Source organism: Dipodomys spectabilis, unplaced genomic scaffold, assembly GCF_019054845.1.
Source record: "Dipodomys spectabilis isolate Male_0828 unplaced genomic scaffold, ASM1905484v1 ptg000140l, whole genome shotgun sequence".
Taxonomy (NCBI): Eukaryota; Metazoa; Chordata; class Mammalia; order Rodentia; family Heteromyidae; genus Dipodomys; species Dipodomys spectabilis.
Genome location: NW_024870817.1, coordinates 38,943,913 through 38,965,635, shown reverse-complemented (window position 1 = coordinate 38,965,635; position 21,723 = coordinate 38,943,913). Strand labels below are relative to the sequence as shown.

Sequence of the window (21,723 nt, the reverse complement as noted above, 5' to 3'; positions counted from 1 at the left end):
CTCATAAGTAGATATAATGCTTCAAATGAAATAATCTATACAAAGTTATGATGTTTTACATATGTGAACAAATGATATATGCTTAGTAATGATAGGAAAGCAAGAAAAGAAGGCGATAAACAGTGATAACAATAGATAAAATAATTTTAGACAAAATGTTGCTACAAAAAATTTTTTTTGGTGAGATTTGAACTCTGGGACTTGAACTGGGATTTGAACTCTGGGACTTGGAGCTCTCCATCACTTGAGCCATGCCTCCAACCCTTTTTGGTTAGTTTCCAATAGGCTCATGCTTTTTGCCGGAGTATGGCCTCAGAACAGGAATCACAGGTATAGACCATCATGTAAAGCTTGCTCGCTGGTATGAAGGTCTCATTAACTTATTGTCTGGGCTCTCTTCAAAGTGTGATCCTTCTGATCTCCACCTCTCAAGTACTTGAAATTACAACTGTAAGCTGTCATGCCAGGCCCTGGAATACATTTTTATTTTATTTTTGTGGGGATAGGGATTAAACCCAGGGCTTCTCATGTACTAGACAAACACTCTACCAGTAAGCTACATCCCAACCCCAACGTATCAGCCCTTAATGTATTAGCTTCTCATTACTGTCAGGATGTGGCCAAGATATTTACATTGTATAGAGAAAAGGCTTTTTGCCTCATTGTTTTGGAGGTTCCAGTTCAGGCTCAGCTGGCTCCTTATTTTGGGGTCTGTGGCAAGGTAGCACATCATGATGAGAATAGTGTGGTGAAAATATTTCACCTTTGTGTTTAAGATCAGAAAAATGAGAGGAAGAGGCCAGGGTCCAACAACTTCTAAGCTTTCCACTAAGCTCCATCTCTTAAAACTGGGGGAAAGCCAGGTGCTGGTTACATGCCTGTAATCCTAGATATTTAGGAGGATGAGATCTGAGGATCTCAGTTCAAAGCCAGTGGTGTAGGAAAGTCTGTGAGATTCTTATCTCCAATTAATTACAGAAAAAGCCAGAAGTGGAGTGTGGCTTCAGTGATAGAGCACTGCTAGCCTTGAGCATAAGGAGCTCAGGGACTGCACCGGGGCTTAGAGTTCAAGCACCAGGAAAAAAAAAAAAAAGCAGCTGGGGGAAAACCCTTAATATACAGGCGTTTGGGGGCTATTTAAGACTCAAGTTATAGTATTTAATGTTTCCAGAACTGTGGATTTCAGGGAGGTGGGTCTTCAAAAGAGAAGAGGCCTCTACTAGGCCTTTGGTACTTTTTACCTTACTTTGGCCTTTGGTTTGTACTGTTGCACAAACAAATTTTCAGGACACATCAAGGTAGAGATGAATTATGTTTATTAGTGAAGGAAAGATAGCATGTGGCTAAGACACTAGTGTGGGCACATCTGATAACAGGTGCATTGAGTGTTTTAATATCACAGTCATTTATGGTGAAAAAGTGGGTAGAGGCCAAGCGCCAGGACTCACACCTGTAATCCTAGCTACTCAGGAGGCTGAGATCTGAGGATCAAGGTTCAAAGCCAGCCCACGCAAGAAAGTCCATGAGACTCTTATCTCCAATAAACCACTAGAAAAACCAGAAGTGGCACTGTGGCTCAAGTCATAGAGCACTAGCCTTGTGCTGAAGAGCTGAGGGACAGTGCCCAGGCCATAGTTCAAGCCCCATGACCAAACAAAAAAAATGGGTAGGGGTTTTGGCTTAAATTTTCCTATAGAGTTTACCTTTGTTCTAGATACCTGGTATATTTAATCACTTTTGCTGTTATATTGTCTTATCAAATGAGTCTAGAAATACTAAGATCCATCTGTTTGTTATCATGACAGAGATACCTGAGTATCTGGGTCATTCTGACAAAGATATCTGAGTGTCTCTTTAAAGAAATGATTGGTTGTGCCGGATGCTCTCTTTAAGATGAGTTCATGATGTGTCCAATGTGGGGGTGGGAGAATGAGGGGGGAAGGAAAGTAGGAGAAAAATGAGAGAAGGGGTAACAAGTTTGACAAGAAATGTACTTATTAACCTACTTATATAACTGTAACCCGCAGTACCTCACCTTGACAATAAGGAAAAGATGGTCCATGCCTCCAGTCCCAGCTTGTTAGGAGGCAGAGATCATGAGGATCACAGTTTGAGGAAAGCACGGGGGAAAAGTTAGCAAGACCCTATCTCAATCAATAAGCAGCTCAAGACTATGATCCCAGCTATGCAGGAGGCCATGAATAAGAGGATTGTGATGAGAGACTCTGGGTGAAAACATGAGGCCTTGCCTGAAAAAAATAACTTTAAAAAAAGGCAACAAAAAGATTGGGGACATGTTTTATGTGACAGAGCACCTGCGTAGCAAGTGTGAGACCCTGATTTTAAGACTCAATGACACTACAAACAAAACCCAAAAAAAGACGTGACTTACTTAGCTAACTTCTTTTCTCCTTTGCAACCACTTCTCTGCTGGCTTTCTTTAAGATATTTTTGCTCATTCCCCAGAGTGTGGTAATCATTTGGGCAAGAGGGCAGGGTTAGAGGTAAAAGCGCCCCCCCCACTTTTCTTTCTCTGAGAGCTTAATGAGAGTGTACAGATAGTAGTTATTGTGTGTTTTTATTGAAGCTACTCATTAATACAGTGCTCATTTCTGATCTCCTAGCTGCTGTTGCCCATGCATTACTTTCCCTGATCACTCCTGCTTCATTTAATATTAGCCACTGCCAAGGATGAATCTGCCCAATAAGCAACTTTGCCAGATGGCAAAAGACAGCTGCTCTATTTAAAGAAGTGATAGTGAGCAGCTAACAAAAACATTTCCAGAACTGATTGGATGGAAAAGTCCAACCCTGGGAGATTGTGTAGATGTGTGTATAAATAAATCTAGGTGTTCAGGAACCCTGGCTTTTTTCCATGGATGGCTACATTTACAAATTGCTTTGACCTCTTATCAGCTTAGTGGAAGGGCATGTCATTATCCTTAAATGGCCACTCAGCTTTGGTGAGTGTTTTAATCTTTTTGATACTTCAATAGTATTCCAGTTTTCCTCTCTCTAGATACATGGGTGACGTTTTCCCCTTCTTCCACTCCTTGAAGTTAGTCATGTGCGCATGCTTTGATTTGGCCAATGAAACACGAGGGAAATTCTTTCCAAGAAGGCACGTATCAAGATGGAACCCACATCAGCCAATTCTGCCAGCTGGAGTGGGACATGAATTGTAGATGAGAAACAAACTTTCGCCAATGAAATTTTGAGGTTGTTTATTATTGAAGCTGAATCTAGCCTACCCTGACTAACTAGACAATGTAGGGCTTGACATATGCATGAGCATGGATTCAGATGTAGCCTGGGGACATAACAAATAGCTTTAACAGTCTGATGCTTACACACACACAAATGACCACCAACAAAACAACAACCAAAAAGAAAACCCTTCAGAAGCCTTTGTCTTCTAATTTGCCCTCACTTTAACCACTGCTCAGCGGGAGGTTGATAGACAGACTTTTCTCTTTTACAACCTCTGATTCACAGAACTGTTATTGACAAAATGGGACTGTGACCTCTTCATGATCACTTCCTACATTTCATGCCCTTGCCAACCCCTTCCTATCTCTCTACTTCCTTCCTTTCTGGAAAAAAAAAATCATTTACTTTTTGCAATGCACTGTACAAGTTTTTAGATGTACAAAGTCAAAGAATAGTAATTTAGCCCCTAAGGAGCTTCTACTTAGTAAAGGAATACTTTTCATATAAAGTAGTAGTGTTGCTGGGCACTGGTGTTCATGCCTGTAATTACTCAGGAGGCTGAAATCTGAGGCCTGACGTTTGAAGCCAACCTGAGCAGGAAAGTTCCTAAGACTCCTATCTACAATTAAGTACAAAAAAAAAAAAAAAAAAAAAAGCCAGAAGTGGAGCTGTGGCTCATGTAGTAGAATGCTAGCCTTGAGTGAAGAAGAGCAGTGATAGTGTTCAGACCCTGAGTTCAAGCCCTAGGACCAACACACACACACACACACACACACACACACACACACACACACAGACATGCACACGCACATGCACATGTACACGCACATGCACACAAAAGTAATAATGATATCATAGAGATATTTACATAACATTCAGCCTCAGAAATAATGTGGAGTGACCATTATCTTGTTGGGCAGTAAGTGAGCAGAAAACACTATTTCAAAGTTTTTTTAAAACAATTTTTTTGGTAGTATTGAGGTTTTAATTAAGGGCCTGTACTTCCTAGATGCACTCCACTTAAGCCTCTGCTTTAGTTTTTTTTGAAGTAAAGTTTTATATTTTGTTTTCTCAAGATGGTATGGATTGTAAGTCTCCTATTTACACTTCCTGCATAACTAAAATGAGTGTCGTCAACCACTGCACCCAGCTGAAGAATTATTAACTATGTAGGTATTTGAGGAATGTGGGAAATGTCTATTCAATTCTTTTATGCCAGGATACACACTCTGCCAACTAACATGATCTTCTTATTATTGGAATAATCAGTCATACCTGAAAACAACAGTAGGTGGAAATAATCAAGTCACAGAGAAAGGACATAAATATTGTCAAATGATTTGAGTTATAGTGGGAACTAACAATATTAGAAAATATTTTACAGAAGATAGTGCATTTTTAAAAAGCCATAGATTGTGACTAGTAGTAGGAATTTATTTAATTTACTGAAGCTTTAGCAATCTGAGGTAGAATTACAGAAAATGTGAAGAACAAGTCTGGGATATACTTTTCTTGTTGTTGTTTTTATTCAGCAAAGCATACATCAAAAAAATATAACATCACAAAATCATTCAGCAGACAGACAGATCAGCAAACATGCCACAAAGCAAACCAAACACAGCTAAGATTCTCAGCTAAAAACACATTTTCCTATGACATGTAGCAGTTATAGAAACTCACAGACTTAATAATATATGCATACTCCAAGATTCTATCCAAATACTTCTTCTGGAATCAAAAATCTTGAATTATAAAACCAAATGGCATGTAGAATGCAGCTTGCTAAATCAGTCTTTGTTCATACAAACTGGAGTAATCTTGCACTTTGACAGCTGAAAATATATGTCATCTGAATTTCCACAGGCAGTGGCCCACAGTTTTTAATTTGTGTCATGGGTGGGATTAGCAGTGTGGTCATCCTCTTCAGCTGCTGGGCCTTGTCCCCGTTGACTTGGAATCGCAGGAAGCACTCGGTTTGTTCTTAGGGGTTCTCCAGATAGAACTGGGGCAGAGGAGGGGGAGGCATTGAACAAGACAATTAAGACATAGAACTGTATTATTTCTTGAGGGGTGGAGATATTTCTAAGAAGTCTTGTTGGCAGGAGTTTGACTCAAGAGGAATAGCTTGAGTCCAACAACTGCATATCTAGTTAATAGCATATTTCTATTCAGTCTTACCCTATACGGTCAAAGATTTCAAATATTCACAAATATAAGACTTTACCAAATTGGATTCCATCACCATTGGCTTGTGTGTCCTGGCACAGTACTTTCCTTTGGGAAGAATTATGGTGGACAGTCAAGTAAGCCCAAGGTTCTAAAAAGGATCTGAGACATTTGTATTCCAAAGGTCCACAGGTTTCTTTTAGGCAGTACCTAGGATGCCCTTCTGTTTTGATTTCTTTCACCAGGGATCTTGGTCTCATCTCTCAAAATTTAATTCTGCAAAGCATAGCTTCTGCCTTACCAAACAAAAACGCTAGATTCTCCACATTCCACTAGGATTCAAGACACTAGGACTCTTACCTTAACTAGATGTCTTTGTGATTACAGTCCTGATTAAATGTGGATTTAGAGGTCAGATACAATGGATTCTGCCTGTAATCTCAGGTACTAGGGAGGCGGAGAATAGGAAGATCACAGTTTGAGGCCAGCCCAGGCAAAAAGTTAGTGAGAGCTCATCTCAATAAACAAGATGGGGCAGAACTATCTGTCAAGGAAGAAGCCTAGGTTTCTCCTTCTAACTCTGCAAACTTAGACAAATTTTTCTAACTTTATTTACTCGTCTATGAAAAGATGGGATTGTGGTAAGACCCCACGGTTACTGCTTCCACTGAAAGGTTCTAAAAGCTCTTGGTTGGTCCGCTTGGAACTGTAGCTTGGGGAAGAAAAGCATAGTGAAATGTTCTTTGCAAACAATGCACTAAGTGTTTTCCAAATGTAAATATGTCATCCCATTTAATCTTCCCAACAGTCTCCTCAGACAGACACTATTGTTCCAGCCCAGTGAAAAAACTGTTCAGAAGAGTTAAGGAACTTGTCTGAAATAATTAGGACATCACCTAAATAATCTAACTCAGAGTCAAATGTGGATATAGTGGAGATAACGCTCTCTCCCGCCCTCTCCCTCTCCCTCCACCCTCTCTCTTTCTCTCTCTCAGCATATATGTAATAAATGTCTGGGCTTAAGTAGGAAAATAGGGAGAAAATTAGAGTTCATTAAATGTTGCTTTTTAGTGAGGCAGCGGTCTCAATATCCTGCAGGATGTTTTGTTTCTTTTGTTATGTTTTGGATAATATATCCATATGTAATCTGGTTTGGTCTCCAACTCTCAACCCTCCTGCCTCAGCCTCTTGAGTGTTGAGTCTACAGGTATATATGTTTGCCATACTGGCTTAATATCCTGTAATTTTGAGCTTGGCTCTGCTATTTACTATATAAATAATGTTAGGATAGTCATGTAACCTTTATGAACTCAGTTTTCCCATCTGTACAATGGGTATATTAATAATAAAGCTTAACTCACAATGCAGGTACCAGGATATATAAATTCAGACTCTCTAGGAGTTTGGCTCAGGTATCTAATTTCAATAGGAAATACCAGTAATACACTTAGGCACACAAGTATTAAGATCCTTGGTTTAAGAGAGTATGTTTATCTTTTGTATTTTGAGATTTTGATATGAGATATTATAAAGTAAATAATAACAACAAATAAATGAATCAGGCAAAGTCATGTATGGTGGTGTATACCTGTAAATTCAGCACCTGGAGAAGCTGAGGGGGGATGGTTGTGAATTCAAGGACTGCTAGGTTATAGAGTGTGATCCTATCTCAGAAACGAACAGCCCCTCTCTGCTTAGGAATCATGGGTCATGAGTACAGAGAGGGCATGCATTTCTATGCATTCAACGCAAGATGACTAGTAAGAATTTTTAAACTATCTTCTTCAAGACATCAAATAAGATACAGAAAACAATCTTGTTATTGTTTTTATAGCTCAACACAACATTTTCAGAATGGAGCATATATTCATTTTTCAAGAAATATTTTTTGGAAAAGATTTAGTGTTACCAAACTTTAATGAGCTTCATAGATTGCCTCTATTTTCTTGCATTTATAGGTACTGGCACCTGATGCTATTTTAGAAATGAACATGAGGTGAAATAATGTTGAGCTAGACAATGTGTGCACACTTGCAAAGGAAGCTCAGGCAGCAGCTCCAGATACTTACATTTTTGGTCTGTTAGGGGAGCTAGGTTGTTCCGAATGAAAGGAAGATCCCTGATTTTGGGTCTGTTTGGGGATAGATGCTGAAAATTTTGTCCTGGGAACAAACATATTTGTATTAGTCATTTGAGACTCAGTCAAACACAAATTATAAAATGCAGCGGATTAGAGAGTCATGAAAGTTGTTACAGATCACTAAATTGAATGTACACAAACAATGAAATCAAGACTAGCCACACTCAACTGCATTACTACTAGTAGATTCCATTGGTTATTTAAGTGTGAAGGAATCAGGAATCATTTTTGGAATGGAGTAGTGTAAATAAAATTTTATAAGCATGCAGTCAGTCACTTTATAATATTTAAATTTTTGTTTTGTTTTTTTGTTAGTCATGGGGCTTGAACTTTGGGCCTGGGCACTCTCCCTCAGCTCTTCAGCTCAAGGCCAAAGCTCTACCACTTGAGCCACAGCGCCACTTCTGGTTTTCTGGTGGTTAATTGGAGATAAGAGTCTTATGGACTTTCCTGCTTGGGCTGGCTTTGAACCGAAATCTTCAGATCTCAGCTTCCTGAGTAGCTAGGATTACAGGTGTGAGCCACCAGTACCTAGCTAAAATTTAAAGTTTAAAAAATAATCTGAGTCTAGCATATCTTCATTTTTTAAATTTAATTACATTATTTTTGTTGTTGTTGTTAGTTGTGGGGCTTGAACTCAGGATCTGGATGTTGTCCCTGATCTCTTTCACTCAAGGCTACCGTTCTACTCCTTTGAAGCACAGAGCCATTTCTATTTCTGAGTAGTTGGGATTACAGGCATGAGCCACCAGTCCCTGGCCTGGCATATCTTTACACATATCTATCCCCCCATCTTTGATGAGTGAGTGATGACTAGCTTTTCCTAGAGCAAAGTTTCTCAATCCTGTCTGCACATGGAAGCATATGATCTTAAAGAAACAACTGCTACCCTTTCTACCCCCCAGGTCAATTAGACCAGGATTTCTAGAGGTGGAATGCCAGATTTTCTTCAGCTTCCAAGTAATGCAAATGTGCACAGGATTGTAAAACGCTGAACCAGCAGACAGCTAGGTGAGGTTCTAAAGAAATAGCCCTTTTTATGAGCTGAGGTGGAGGGCTGATGGGTACATTCTTTTGGGAATTGATTGATATCAACCTAGTGTTTGAACTTGGCCGTCAAGTGGAGCCTGTTATTTAAAAAATTCAACACACTACTGATTACAAAAGATGGGTGTTCTAGATATCTGAAAATAGAAAGGCATACACGAAAGTTATTTAAGTACATTTTGAAAGTTGGCCAAGTAATATAATAGCTGAGAGCTTCAATCTCCAAGGTTAGCCAGGATTGGGCTGAATTTTCTGCTTCCCTATATTTTAGCTGTGTGATCTTCTATGCCCCAACTTCCAAATCTATACAGTAGAGAAAATAATTGTATCTGAATTTTCTAGCAATTAATAAATTGGAGGGTAAGTATGAAGTGTTTAGCTTAAAAAAAGTAAAGCACTCAGTCAACATTATATATTAAAAAAGATTTGATACTTAGTAGTCTAGTAAGAAAGGATTTGAATCATTTTAGCAATACTCATGAAGTTAAAGTTTTCTATTTGGGCAAAATAGTCCTTGGCATAAGACAAAAGAAAAAATAACTAGTCAAGATTCCACCTACTTAAATGAACCACTTAAGCAATTTGATTCCATGGAGACTGAACAAAATTTCTTGTTTTATACTTTTCTTCCTCCTGCTCCTCTTGCTCCTCCTCCTGTTCCTCCTCCTTCTTCTATGTTACTGGGCATTGAACTCAAGGTCCCCAGCATGCTAGGCAAGGGATCTAACACTTGAACTATGCCTCTAGACTTTATGTTTGTATTTTGTTTTTGAGACTGGGTCTCACTAACTCTTCCATGACTGGCCTCAGACTTGCAGACCACTTGAGCCTGCCTCTTGATTAGCTAGGATTACAGGCATGAGCCCACCACACGTTATTTATATTTTAATCCTTTAACTTTGAAGATCAAACAACTCCAGGAGCCATTATTTACTGAAAAAAAATTCTTGGGTAAAATTATATTAAAATTCAAATTGGCTCGTCTCTTGAAGGCAAGAGCACATGTTTACAAGACTAAGCAATGACTTTGCTAACTATAAATAGTGGGTTTCTTTTTTTGGTTTTGGTTTTGGTTTTATTTTTGGTCGGTCATGGGGCTTGAACTCTGGGCTTGGGCACCGTCCCTCAGCTCTTCAGCTCAAGGCGAGCGCTCTACCACTTGACCTACAGCACCACTTCCTATAAATAGTGTTTATTGAATACCTTCTACGGTCTGAAGCTGGGATAATTACTGCAGGCATCATCTTGTTTAACCTTAGCTGCCACTTTTTCTCCAGAGATAGGTACCATTGTCTTCCTCATTTTACCCTACTCTTGGAGATCACATTCTGGGCCAATTTGGCAGACCAACTTTGCCTGACCCTAACTCCACCCTATCCTCCATCCCTTGGTGTCAAGTCAACCATCTACTGAGAAGCCACTGCTGCACTGTATTCCAGACTGAAGGGCACAGAGAAGGGGGAGTGAACACTGGCAAACTCAGTAATTCTGAAGCCACAAAGTAACGCTGGGATACATGTGAAAACATTGCTGTGGAAGAGGAGGTCTGCCATTCACCTAACCACTTCTTCGGTAATCTGTGACCTTGGGCAGGTGAGTGGAGCTCTGTGAGTCTCATTCTCCTCACTTATGTGATGGGGGTAAAAACTTCTCCTCTGCCTTGAAAACTGAAGCCCTCCACAAGGCAGGGATAATTACATTATGAACAGGAAGGGTCACCCCTCCTACAGGGCTCAGCTGCTCTTCACAGGAAAGGTGACTTTTCAGCTGACTTTGCTCCCCCTGGTTTTGTTTGAGACAGGGTCTTACTAGGTAGCCTGGGTTGCCTTATACTTGAGATCCTTCTGCCTCTGCCTCCCCAGTGCTGGGATGATAGGCGTGTGCCACCATGCGTGGCTTGAGCTGGGTCTTAGAATATTGGCGGAATTGGTCACATTCAACAGTGGAGAGAGGCTAAAATGGAAATGTAGGCAAAAGAGTCACAAAGTGCAAAGGTGACTTTCCAGGAATTGAGAAATATTCAAGGAACTGGTGAGGCCCAGGAAGTGGGGACTGGAGAGGAGAGAAATCCAGAGTGGCACACAGGTCAGACAGCAACACTGAGGCTGTGTTTGTCCAGTTAAGGAATTTAGCTTTTGTCCTGGAAATCGAGAAAGCTGCTGATGTTTTTAAATGGAAAGGTCACAGGATCTGACCTGCTCAGCCAGAAGAGTGCATTGTTGCTGGGACAATCTAGAAACTTCTGGAGAAGGAAGTTCTCCCTAGAGGGAGAAAGGAAGTGAGCACTTTGTTCTTGTGATGCCTTGTAAATAACCAGGCTAGCAGAAAACACCGCAGAGCTTTCTGTTCCATTTTCTCTGAAAGCTGCTCACAATAAATTAAACAGAGGTGCTCCAAATTCCAACTCATTAGAATAAGTGCCTCATCCCCATCTGTCATCTAGCCTGCTGACAGGTCTCAATAAATGTTAAGTAATCATCATTACAGCTAACTGTTCAGAGTTGCTGATGTAAGCACGGGATAGCAGCTGCCCAGAATTCAAATAGTGGCATTTCTAACCTGCATTATTCTTCCACTGAACCTAGGCAGGAAAGGAGAAAAAGGCCAAAGCAAAAGGGACTACCCAAGTTCAAGTAAGTGGCCCAATAGTCTGACTTATGGTATTATATTGCTTTAACACATTAAGGTGAAAATATGGAAGTTCATTGTAAGAAATCTGCTCAGTTTCAATGTTCCTGGACTTAAGAACTTAAACGCTTCCAGAGAACCCTTCCATTTTAATGCAAAAGGCTCACTAGTTCTAAAACTAATGGGTCATGTGGGGATAAAAATGATCACACGAATACAGTCCATCAGGCAGGAAAATCTTTTCATTTAGTGGAGAACAATGTAATTAACAAGAAAAATTACATGAGAGATAATTGGTAGGAAAACCAATAAACTGGACTTCAAGATTTAAAGAGAGGAACATATTACTATTCCTAAATAGGATTTCATTTTCCTATTAAGGAAATCTGTGTTCAAGTGCTGAATATATCATTCATTGGCTACAAGATAGAACAAATCATGGAACGTTTGTAGCTTGTGCAAATTGTGACCAGAAAGGGTCCCATGAGACAAAAATAGTCCCAGCTCCTATGTCTAGAGGGTTAGAACTCTTGGTCCAGAAATATGACATTTCTTGACATCAATCTGACTTCACCTAGGGAAGCAGACACCTATAGTTCTTTCAAGCAGAGGGAAATTCATATAGAAAATCAGTTATATGCATGAGAGCAAAGCTGGGAAGAATAAGTGAGAATAAGGCTGGCCACAGCTGGAGGGATACAGGAAAGGATGGTGACACTAAGGCCCAAGGAACTAAGCTGGAGCCAGCACCACAAGGACGGGCACACACAGAGGGAGCTGGATGAGATGGAGCCTGGTGGAGATTCCATGGGAAGCAGGGACACCATGGACAGCTGATGGTTTTCTCCTTTCATTCTCTGTTCATCATATTGGACTGCCTTCCTTCCTTCCTCCTTCTTTCCTTCCCTCCTTCCCTTCTTCCTTCCTTGCTTCTTTTCCTTCCTCCCTTCCTTCTTTCCTTCTTTCCTTTCCTCCTTCCTTCCTTCCTTCTTTCCTTTCTTCCTTCCTTCCTTCTTTCCTTCCTCCCTTCTTCTCTCCTTCCCTCCCTCCCTTCCTCCTTCCTAAGGAGTGCTCAGCTTAAATTGCATTATCTTTAAAATAAAAGTTATCTGTAGCTTTGTCACAGTAGATGAGGAAGTCTCCAGGGGTGAGAGAAACTTAGCAGGAGGAACCTTATTGACGGGAGTAGGTCCTTAAAAATGTCTCCTCTAGAACTACATATTACACTGAACCCTTGTCATCTCTGCCTCTGTGTCCATGAGGTAAGCCACTTTGCTCCACACATCTCCTGTCATGATGTTCAATCTCTACACAGGTCCAGAGCCCAGTGGATTGGCTAAAGTCTCTGAACTCATGAGCCAAAATTAATCTTCCCTCCTTTAAACGGAAAGGCTTAGAGAGATGAAATAACAGCAAGGAAGTAACAGAGGCAGAGTCTGGACCTAGATGGCAGGGCTTTAGGATCCTTCTTCATTACCTCTGGGAAATTGGATGACCAAGGTTCTTTCTACTTAAAAACCCTATGACTTTGTGTCCAAACATGAAAAACAACTCACTTTAAAGTCAGTGTGGGGCCAGGGCTATAGCTCAAAGAGTACATGCTGAGCATATGCAATGGCTTGCATTTGATCCTCAACGACAAAAAAATCAGTTGCATAATCATTTTAGCAAATTCATTTCCTTTAAAGTTTCTTTATAAGCTGAAGTCTCAGAAGATTTGGCTTATCATGACTCAGTTTCCTTCAGTATCTATCTCCTAGTTATAATTAGCACTGACTGTTGAAAAAAATAAGTGCTTTGCTATAAACACAGCTAATTTCTTAAGAATCCCTTGGAGCCGGGTGCTGGTGTCTCATGCCTGTAATCCTAGCTACCCAGGAGGCTGAGATCTGAGGATCACAATTCAAAGCCAGCCCGGGCAGGAAAGTCTGTGAGACTCTTATCTCTAATAAACCACTCAGAAACCCAGAAGTGGTGCTGTAGCTCATGTGGTAGAGCAGTCGCCTTGAGCTGACGCGCTAAGGGACAGCACCCAGGCCCAGAGTTCAAGCCCTACAATCAACCAACCAAAAAAATAATCCCTTGGAGAGTTTTGCATCTCATTTTTGCTGTTCAGCTGCTCTAGGACTTTCCTGGTTGCTTCAGTGGGGACTAAGCAATACCCTTAGCATATGTATTAAATGTCTAACTTATTTTACTTCAAGTAATACAGAAAATGTTGTATTATACAGGAGACAGATTGTACTAGTTTTACATCTAATGTCTACCCTTTGTTCTCCTTTTGAAACACAAGTCCCATTTTGAAGACAGAGACATATGCCCAGCTGTAAGACTACAATTGCCAGTCTACCTTGCACATAAGGTATGAGCATGTGACTAAAGTCCTGGCCAATGAGATGCAGGCAGAAGTGTGGAACTTGTAGATTTTTAATGGGGTTAATTCAGGTGGGGACATCTACCTTCTCTTTCCCTTCCTTCCTCTTTTCCATCAGCTATTGAATGTGACATGACCTGGAGAAGAAGCCGTATGTTAGGCTTTGGATCATATAGAAGGAAGGAGCCTGAGTTACTGAGGATCACAGAGTAAGTACTGTTGCTTGATTGTCTGAAACATTTTACTGGGAATTTACTAAAGGAGTTTAGAATTGTAAATATTGTATGTCTTTCACCGTTAGAAGCTCAGAAGCATCTCTCAGGGAACCAGCAAAATATCTATGACCACACTCACTGAGACTCAATGGGAGTACAGAATTCTAACATAATTATCAGCCAGCAAAGACAGCTAGCCTAGTCTCATTTTCCTAATAGCCTTTAGTACTTATTCCCTGCCTGAGCACCTGTAGCCCCCCCTCAGTTATCTGGCTAACATGTTGCAAGTCTCACACTAGCTTTGTTGCAGATAACACCTCTAACACATGGATTGTGGATTGTGGTAATGCTTACTTTGGTTACTCTTCAGGGCTTGATGAATGAGTTTGTTGACCACTGATTCTTCACCCAATATCTGATGGGTGGTCTTTCATTTCAAAAGGTAAATACTTGGGGCTGGGAAAGTGGCTCAGTGGTAGAGTGCTTGCCTTGCATGCATGAAGCCCTGGATTCAATTACTCAGCACCACATAAGCAAAAAGAAAAAAAAGCCAGAAGTGGTGCTGTGGCTCAAGTGGTAGAGCGCTAGCCTTGAGCTGAAGAGCTGAGGGACAGCACCCAGGCCCAGAGTTCAGGCCCCATGACCAGACCCAGAAAAAAAAAAGGTAAATACTCTATTCTCTGATCATGCTTACATACCACAAGACATGTGTCCCATGAAGTGTGACTTTGTGTGGCATACCATTGACCATTTCACCTCCTATCACCTATCCCCAAAATTCTTTATCCCATAAATGCCCCCAAAAGCTATACTCAAGGAGATGATTTGAGATTTGAGGATATCTATGCTTGGCCATGTAGGAACTCACTTTTTTTTTGCAAAAATCATTGTATCAGTGATTGGTATACTGAGCAGAATGCACAACATGCTTGGTTTAGTAACAATTGCAGTAGATTTTTTTTTTTGAGCTAGGATTGTGCTATGAGGCCCAGGTTAGCCTTGAACGCTTTGTCTAGGGTTGAGAATACTGTGGTTCATACCAACATCTATGTTCTTTAACTGTGACTTTGGGTTTCTGTTACAGGCAGCTGAATTCCTAACTGATATGAAAAGATATCCCAAGATTGTTTAGGAAACAAAAAAGACTTTCAAAATGCATTTGGAAGGAGAAAGGATTAGCTTGATCAGGAAAGGAATAATTCCAAAAAGCAAGCTAACCAGAGGCCTTGGAGGCCACTAAAGTCTCAAAAGATGGCAGAACCACGTGTTCCCTTCATCTCTCTGCAGCAAAACTATAAAACCCTTGCTCATGGCTTTACGGGGCAAGTTAAACCTTCAGTGTTACCTCAGATACCAGGACTTCTGTATATCTATCCTAGTTTAAGTATGTGTAAATGTGTGAAAAGGGAGTCATATTCAGATTCAAGGGATTCATGTATCAGGCATATGCCAGTAAAGTAAGAGAGCCCAACTCATTGTGTATTAACACGAAGGAATGTTCTTCCTTCTAAAAGAAACATGGCCCTCAGCTACTTTTCAAGACATGTATTGTCCTCTTCATTTTCAATTTTTCTACTCTTAGTAGGAATATGGATTCAAGAAATAGTTTTATCTCTTAATCCTACTACTAGAAAAAATGAGAGCAGAAATAGTTGATAAAAAAATAAGTGAGATGGGCCTGGAACTAGTGTTTCACGCCTGTAATCCCAGCTACTCCAGGACACTGAGATCCAGAGGCTCATAGATTGGGGGGCCGCCTTTTCTGAAAAGTCTTTGAGAATCCATCTCCAAAATAACCAGGAAAAAGCCTGGTTGGAGAAACAGCTCAATTGAGAGAGAACCAGCCAATCGCGCAAGCCAAGGAAGTATAAGGCTGATTTCAAATAAGTAGTACCAACTAGGTTGAACCTGGGACAGTGGCAACTGAGCTGACAGAGGTTTCTCAGATCTAGCCAGTTACTGCTCAAGGGAATTTAGGAACTCAATGTTGCCAGATTTTTCAATTTCTCAAGGGAAGCTACCAGTTTTGTATTTGTTATATAACTTGTCATAAGTCTTGGAAATTGGCAGTTAATCCATTCAGACAAATGAACATGCTCTGTGTGGGAAGTGATTTTAGCTGCTTTGTAGCCCCACAGGCCTCAGAAGCAGAATCACTTGCCAGTGTTTTTAAATTAATAAATTGTTTCATGTGACACATGTATGTATAAGGAGAGGGAATATATACATATACATCCATATGTTATAAAAATATAAATACTGCAGTTATTGAAAAGAGACATATAGGTATATTTCATATGTATAAATGTAGATACCTGTGTAAGTGAAATATCTTTGGAAGGATAATAAAAAAATTAATAGCATGCCTTAGTAACTTTGGGTGAGGCGCCCTGAGTACTTAAGAGACAGGAAGGAATATTGCCAGGTAATCCTTACATATAGTGAGACTTAAGTAATAAAGATGTAAACGTGTGGTCTAACACTGCTATTTCCCTTCCTTTCTCAACAATGTTCAGTCTACCACACAAACAAATCAACTGCTTGTGAGTGATTTCGCCACACACCTCTAGTTAAGAATCCTTTCTAGTGAAAATAACAATTATTCCTGCTCTAGGCTGGGAGACATCACACACATTTGCTGGGAAGATGAGAAGGCACCCAGTTACCTGATCATTTTCAGGGCAGAAAAGCAGAACTGCATAGCCTGGAAAGCCCCAATCCCATGGCAGCCACAATTAAACAACAACAAAGGTCCTACTTGCTCATCATCTAATGCTTTCCCTGCCACGGAGGCTACTGACCTTTTGATTCCTAGGCTGAAACTGTGTTTCTGGTAAGAGGCTGCCAGGAATGGGAAAGCAAGCAAGGGCATTACCTGGTGAGGTAAGGTGAGGAAGATGTGGTGGCCCAGGTTGCTCTTGGTGACTAGGTCGGGCAGCGAGCAGTCTGTCTAACAGCTTATCAGAAGAAGACACAGTCCAAGCTTTGTAGGAGAAAACCTGATTAGAATCACCTTTCCAGGAGTTATCTAACATCTGGCAGCCAGTCCTGTTATTTAGTAAGTCCTGCTCACTTCGACTTTTCTGCGATCGCTGGGTAGTATGCTGAGCACCCGAGCTCTGGCCGGCCTGGGAAGTGGTCCCCTGGGAGGCTGTCAGGAAGTTATTGCCCAGGGTGATAGGTGGGAGACTCTGTGTTCTGATTGGTGGAAGCCCCTTCCGGGCTAATGATTTCTTGTCTGACAAGTGATACTTTGAATTCTCGGAGGTCCTCTTCTTAAAGTCAACCATAGCTACCTGGTCACTAGGCTGGTCTTGGCAGTTGGTATCCACGATGCTGTCAAAGGTGGTAATGATGTCATCGACTTCCGAGGTATCCTGCCCCCTGTGTCGGTCCCTGCTGTGATCCTTCTGATGGGCCTTCTGCTCATCTTTCTTATTTTTGCAGAAGATTTGGTTGAGCATGCTGAAACGTCCTTCCTTCTTGGGAGGTCTATTACTCTGAGAAGGAAGGGATCGAGCAGGCTCTGCTCTATGGAAATACAAAGGACCAAGGGTGGTATGTGAGGATAGAAATACTGGCCCTCATTCTACCTGCTTACTGAGCTTGTATGGGATCATTTACAGGGATCCCCTGGTGGAGGTGGCTCTCTCTGGTCACTTAGTACAGTACAGTCAGATCCTTCTTGCTCCTTAAGGGCTTTGCTTTGGCAATTTACCTCTAGTTGACCTGTTTTCACCAAGATTAATTCAGGTCAAATAGCCTACAAGTATTGCTGTTCTCTCTTCTCAAGCACACAGGAGTACAAGCTTTATGTAAAGAGGTAAAGTGAAGGAGTGAGTTTAGGCTTTGCTTCATGGGAGGATGGAAGCTGCAGGCTAGGAGAATGTGGCTTTAGGTTTTCTCTAAATGAGATCCCAGAGAACGGATCTTCTCTGAAGCACAGCTGGAATTATCCACCAGGCTACTTATCTGTTTCTCTCCTTTTATGTTTTCTGACAAATTTGCCAATTAAAAAATTTTTTTTAACTGAAAGAACATTAAGTTAGGTGCTGGTGGCTCACACCTGTATTACTAGCTACTCAGAAGGCTGAGATTTGAAGATTGCTATTTGAAGCCAACTTGGATAGGAAAGTATGTGAGACTCTTTTTCTCCAATTAACCACACACACACACACACACACACACACACACACACACACACACAAGCTGGAAGTGAAGCTGTGTGTGGCTCAAGTGGTAGAGAGCTAGCCTTGTACAGAAAGAGGCCAGGCTCAGAGTTCAAGGCCCCAAACCAGCAATCCCCCCCCTCACCCCCAACCATACACTCACACAAAGAGTATACTAAAGGATCCAGGGAGAGAAGCCTTGGACAGATTTCCAGCTGATGTGTGTCTGCCATGTTTGGGTATGGCAGCAGAGGAAAGCAAGCAGCTGGATACCCTGGGGAAAGGTCAGCAGTAAGTGGCTGGCTCTGTTTATGACGAGGTTTTTCCCCTCTTCCCCCACCCCTGGCAGTACTCTATTATTCCTTGGAAACTCTGCGCCATTCTCTTTTGAAGCCACAATGGAGTTAATGCTTCCTGTGGTATGAATTAATGATGAAACCTGACTTACACATGGCCCAGGACTCAGACTGCAGCATCACTCTTTGGAGTGAAGTATTATAATCTGTAACTTTAAAAACACCACTACTTTGAATGCAGGGAACATTTTCTTTACAGGTTACACAGTGTGTGATGGTCCTTATTCCCATGATATGTTTTGATCTTCATTCTTTCACCTTGCATAACATTTTTTTTTGAAGTATTGAAAGCAGCTTCTCTACACTCAGGGCCCCTAGAGAGAACGTCAGGGGACTTCCAACATTCTTTCAAGTTTTCCCATGCAGAATATGGTCCCGGCACTAATGAAAACTATTTCAATGTTTTCTACAACAGTGCTTTCTTCTGTTACAGGCTGTGATTTCACCCAATAGATTTCTCCATGCATCACTAAAACTTAGGGGAGGTATTCCCAAGACTCTTTAAGGAGTTTCATGACATGAAAACTATGTTTATAAGTTGTTTGTTGATGCAGTGGAGGTATAGCACCCCCTTAGCACAAATTAGGACAGCAGTAGCATCAATACACACGCTGTATAAATAGGCATTTAACTAATTATTGTCCTGTCAAGACACTAAAAGTTATTAATATGGTTAACTATTGCCTCCAGTATATATATTGTGTGTGTGTGTGTGTGTGTTGGTCCTGGGACTTGAACTCATTTCCTGGGCTCTGTCCCATAGCTTTTTAGCTCAAGACTCATGCTCTACCACTCAAGCCACAGTTGTACTTCCAGATTTTTGGTAGTTAATTTGAGATAAGATTCTCATAGACTTTTCTGCATGGGCTGGCTTCAAATTTTTCAGACTCAGCCTCCTGAATAGCTAGGATTATAGGCATAAGCTACTGGCACCTGGCATCACAGTGATTTTTGAGAGTGTAAAAGGGTCCTGAGAAGTTTGAGAACTGATGATTTAAGCAAAAGGGGATTAATAAGACATGGTACCACAGGAAAAAGAAAAGGAGAAAAAGGAAAGCAGAGATTCAAGTCCTGTGAATGAAGGATGGATTCAGTCTTATTACTGTGAAATTTTCCCACAAAAATGAAGACCATTTTACTGTTAGACAATAGCAAACACAGATAATTAGTTGCATAAGTATTATTATTATTTATACGATTGTAAGATGACTCAGTTCTTGCTAGTTTTACACATTGGAGATTTTGAAATTCTTTCACAATTTCACAAACCTTTGATGCACTCACCTGCTCTCTTGGGAGAGGAGCTTGACACACGCAGTGTGACCACAGTACAGGGCATAGGCTAGAGGTGTGCTCTCATTGATATCCCTCAGGTTGCTGTCCATGCCCAGCTCCAGCAGTGACCGGACACATTCTGCCTTCCCTGCAGCTGCAGCCCAGTGTAGGGGGGTCCTGCAGCAGGCACACAGGACGAACACAAGTCTGAGTGCATGAACTCCTCCTAGACTGCGTATTCTACTCCAAGTGGGGATGAAGCTGGAAAATCACTTTGTATTTACAATATGGAAATACTTTGTGTGAAATGGAGCGTAAAGATGATGGTGTGTGGGCACAGGAGCCTCTCCTCTAGCTCTAAGTATTCTCTGGCCTGCCTTGACTTTTCTGAGAAATTCCTACAAGAGAAAGTATAAAAAAGCTCTTGATACAGAGTGCCAGAAAGACCCACTCAATTTATCCTCCTACAACAGCGTCCTTACTCCTTTTCTAATGTCTGATATGCTGCCAACTTGACAGGCAAAAATCATACTTTGCTATTGTTTTCTTTTGATTTTCTTTATTTAAGATTAAGCTCAACTCTTGAAATCAATGTTTGACATTGCATTTATTTATTGAAAATTTCTTCATTTATTGGTAATGTCTTCTGTCTGTCTGTCTTTCATAACAGACCTTTGTATAAAGGTCTCACTATGTAGCCCTAACTGTCCTTGAACTCACAAGCATGCTGCTTTAGTTTATAGGAGAGTGTGACAATACCTAGCTTTGTCTAATTTTCTAATAAAGTTGTTTTTCACTACTCGGTATGGGCTCTGTGTGTATTGAAAGTATTGATCTTTCCTGTTATATGAATGTAAACATTTTCTCTAATTACTTTAAAATATTTGTATTATTATTAAGGTGTTGTATAGAGGGGTTACCATTTCACAGCTCAGGTGATGCACGCATTTTTCTTTTGGACAAAGCCAACACTTCTTTCTTGCCTACAGTTTCCCCCTCCCATCCCTGCCCACAAGTTGCATAGTTACATATCTAATTACTTTTATCTATAACAGAAGTTTGAGAAGGGTGGTTTAAATAATGCACATAGAATTAACCCACTGAGGAGTAAGAGGGAGGAGTTGGGGAGATGGGGAGGTAAGAGATAGTAGGGGATAAACAAAGGAAGAGGCAACAATGCTCCATAGGAAATGTACTTATTACCTTAGTCACGTAACTGTAACTCCTCTGTACACTATTTTTACAACAAAAAAACATTAATAAATCAAACCACTGGGAGATAGAATAGCCTTTCTTCAGATTGTATTATTTTTTTTCTTATGTGTAGATTCATGCTGCTCTGTGCCTATATGTTATGATGTTTGGAAACAGTGGACTTGTAATTGCTCAGACATTGCTGCCAGCTCAGTGGAGATGATTGAGAATGGATGGCGTTGGTCATCAGATCATTATGGAAAGTACTGAACACTGGATGCCATGTAATTCATTTTTAATTCAAGACTGAATAAATAAACTGCATTTTTGAATGGTGTAGTGATGTAACCATATTGTATTCGGACATTTTCCCTTTGGGGATGGGGTAAAGAAGTCAAAGAGCAAGATAGATATTCCTATGAATGAAGAGAAAAGCTACTCTCCTGTCAGTCATTCTGGAAATGGGCCAATCTTAGGGCAGGAAAGGAGGGTATATCAGGTCATTTGTTGAGGCCTGGGCAGAAGGGTGCTCTTAAGAGAAGGGAGCTCTTAGGCATGGAGGCAGCCTGGGTTTGTGCAGAGAAGACTCAGTTGCGGCTACTTGGACATAAGGATATGTTTGTAGAATGTAAATATCATATTCATCTACAGTGTATATGTTTGCAATGTAGTCTCATAGTCCTCCCACATAAATTATGTTCTCTGTCAATTAAACACCCTCCTCCTCAGTTTATGCTAGACACAGCATTTTCATGATACCTAATAGTGTGATATATTAATTTCAATACAGTGAACCATCACTGAATAGTTGAACATGACAGATATGATTTGCTCCATGCCCTGTGAAAGAGGTGGTCAGGCAATATTTATTCTGAAACAAAATGAGCCATCAGCAGATTATACCCTCCAATTTGGAGAATATATGGCCAATAAATTCTGTAGATGGACA

General features: G+C 40.7%; 1 protein-coding gene and 1 long non-coding RNA gene across 3 annotated transcripts in view; one reads left to right on the top strand and one right to left on the bottom strand.

Moving 5' to 3' along the window:
- Positions 1–4,691: 4,691 nt before the first annotated feature.
- Positions 4,692–21,723, bottom strand: part of Ankrd55 (ankyrin repeat domain 55) — an 82,374-nt gene continuing 65,342 nt past the window's right edge. Inside the window, exons 9-12 of the mRNA XM_042691122.1 lie at positions 19,590–19,757; positions 16,656–17,311; positions 7,446–7,538; positions 4,692–5,212 (exon numbers count right to left, since the gene is read on the bottom strand). Of these exons, the coding sequence (XP_042547056.1) occupies positions 5,091–5,212; positions 7,446–7,538; positions 16,656–17,311; positions 19,590–19,757 (1,039 nt within the window). The 3' untranslated portion in view covers positions 4,692–5,090. The remainder of the gene's footprint in view (positions 5,213–7,445; positions 7,539–16,655; positions 17,312–19,589; positions 19,758–21,723) is intronic.
- Positions 9,734–21,106, top strand: LOC122117379. Of its 2 annotated transcripts, XR_006149133.1 has the most exons (5): positions 9,734–10,156; positions 13,485–13,553; positions 13,684–13,774; positions 14,151–14,222; positions 20,908–21,106. It is a non-coding gene; the product is annotated as an uncharacterized LOC122117379 (long non-coding RNA). The 2 variants fall into 2 exon arrangements; XR_006149132.1 differs by lacking the exon at positions 14,151–14,222.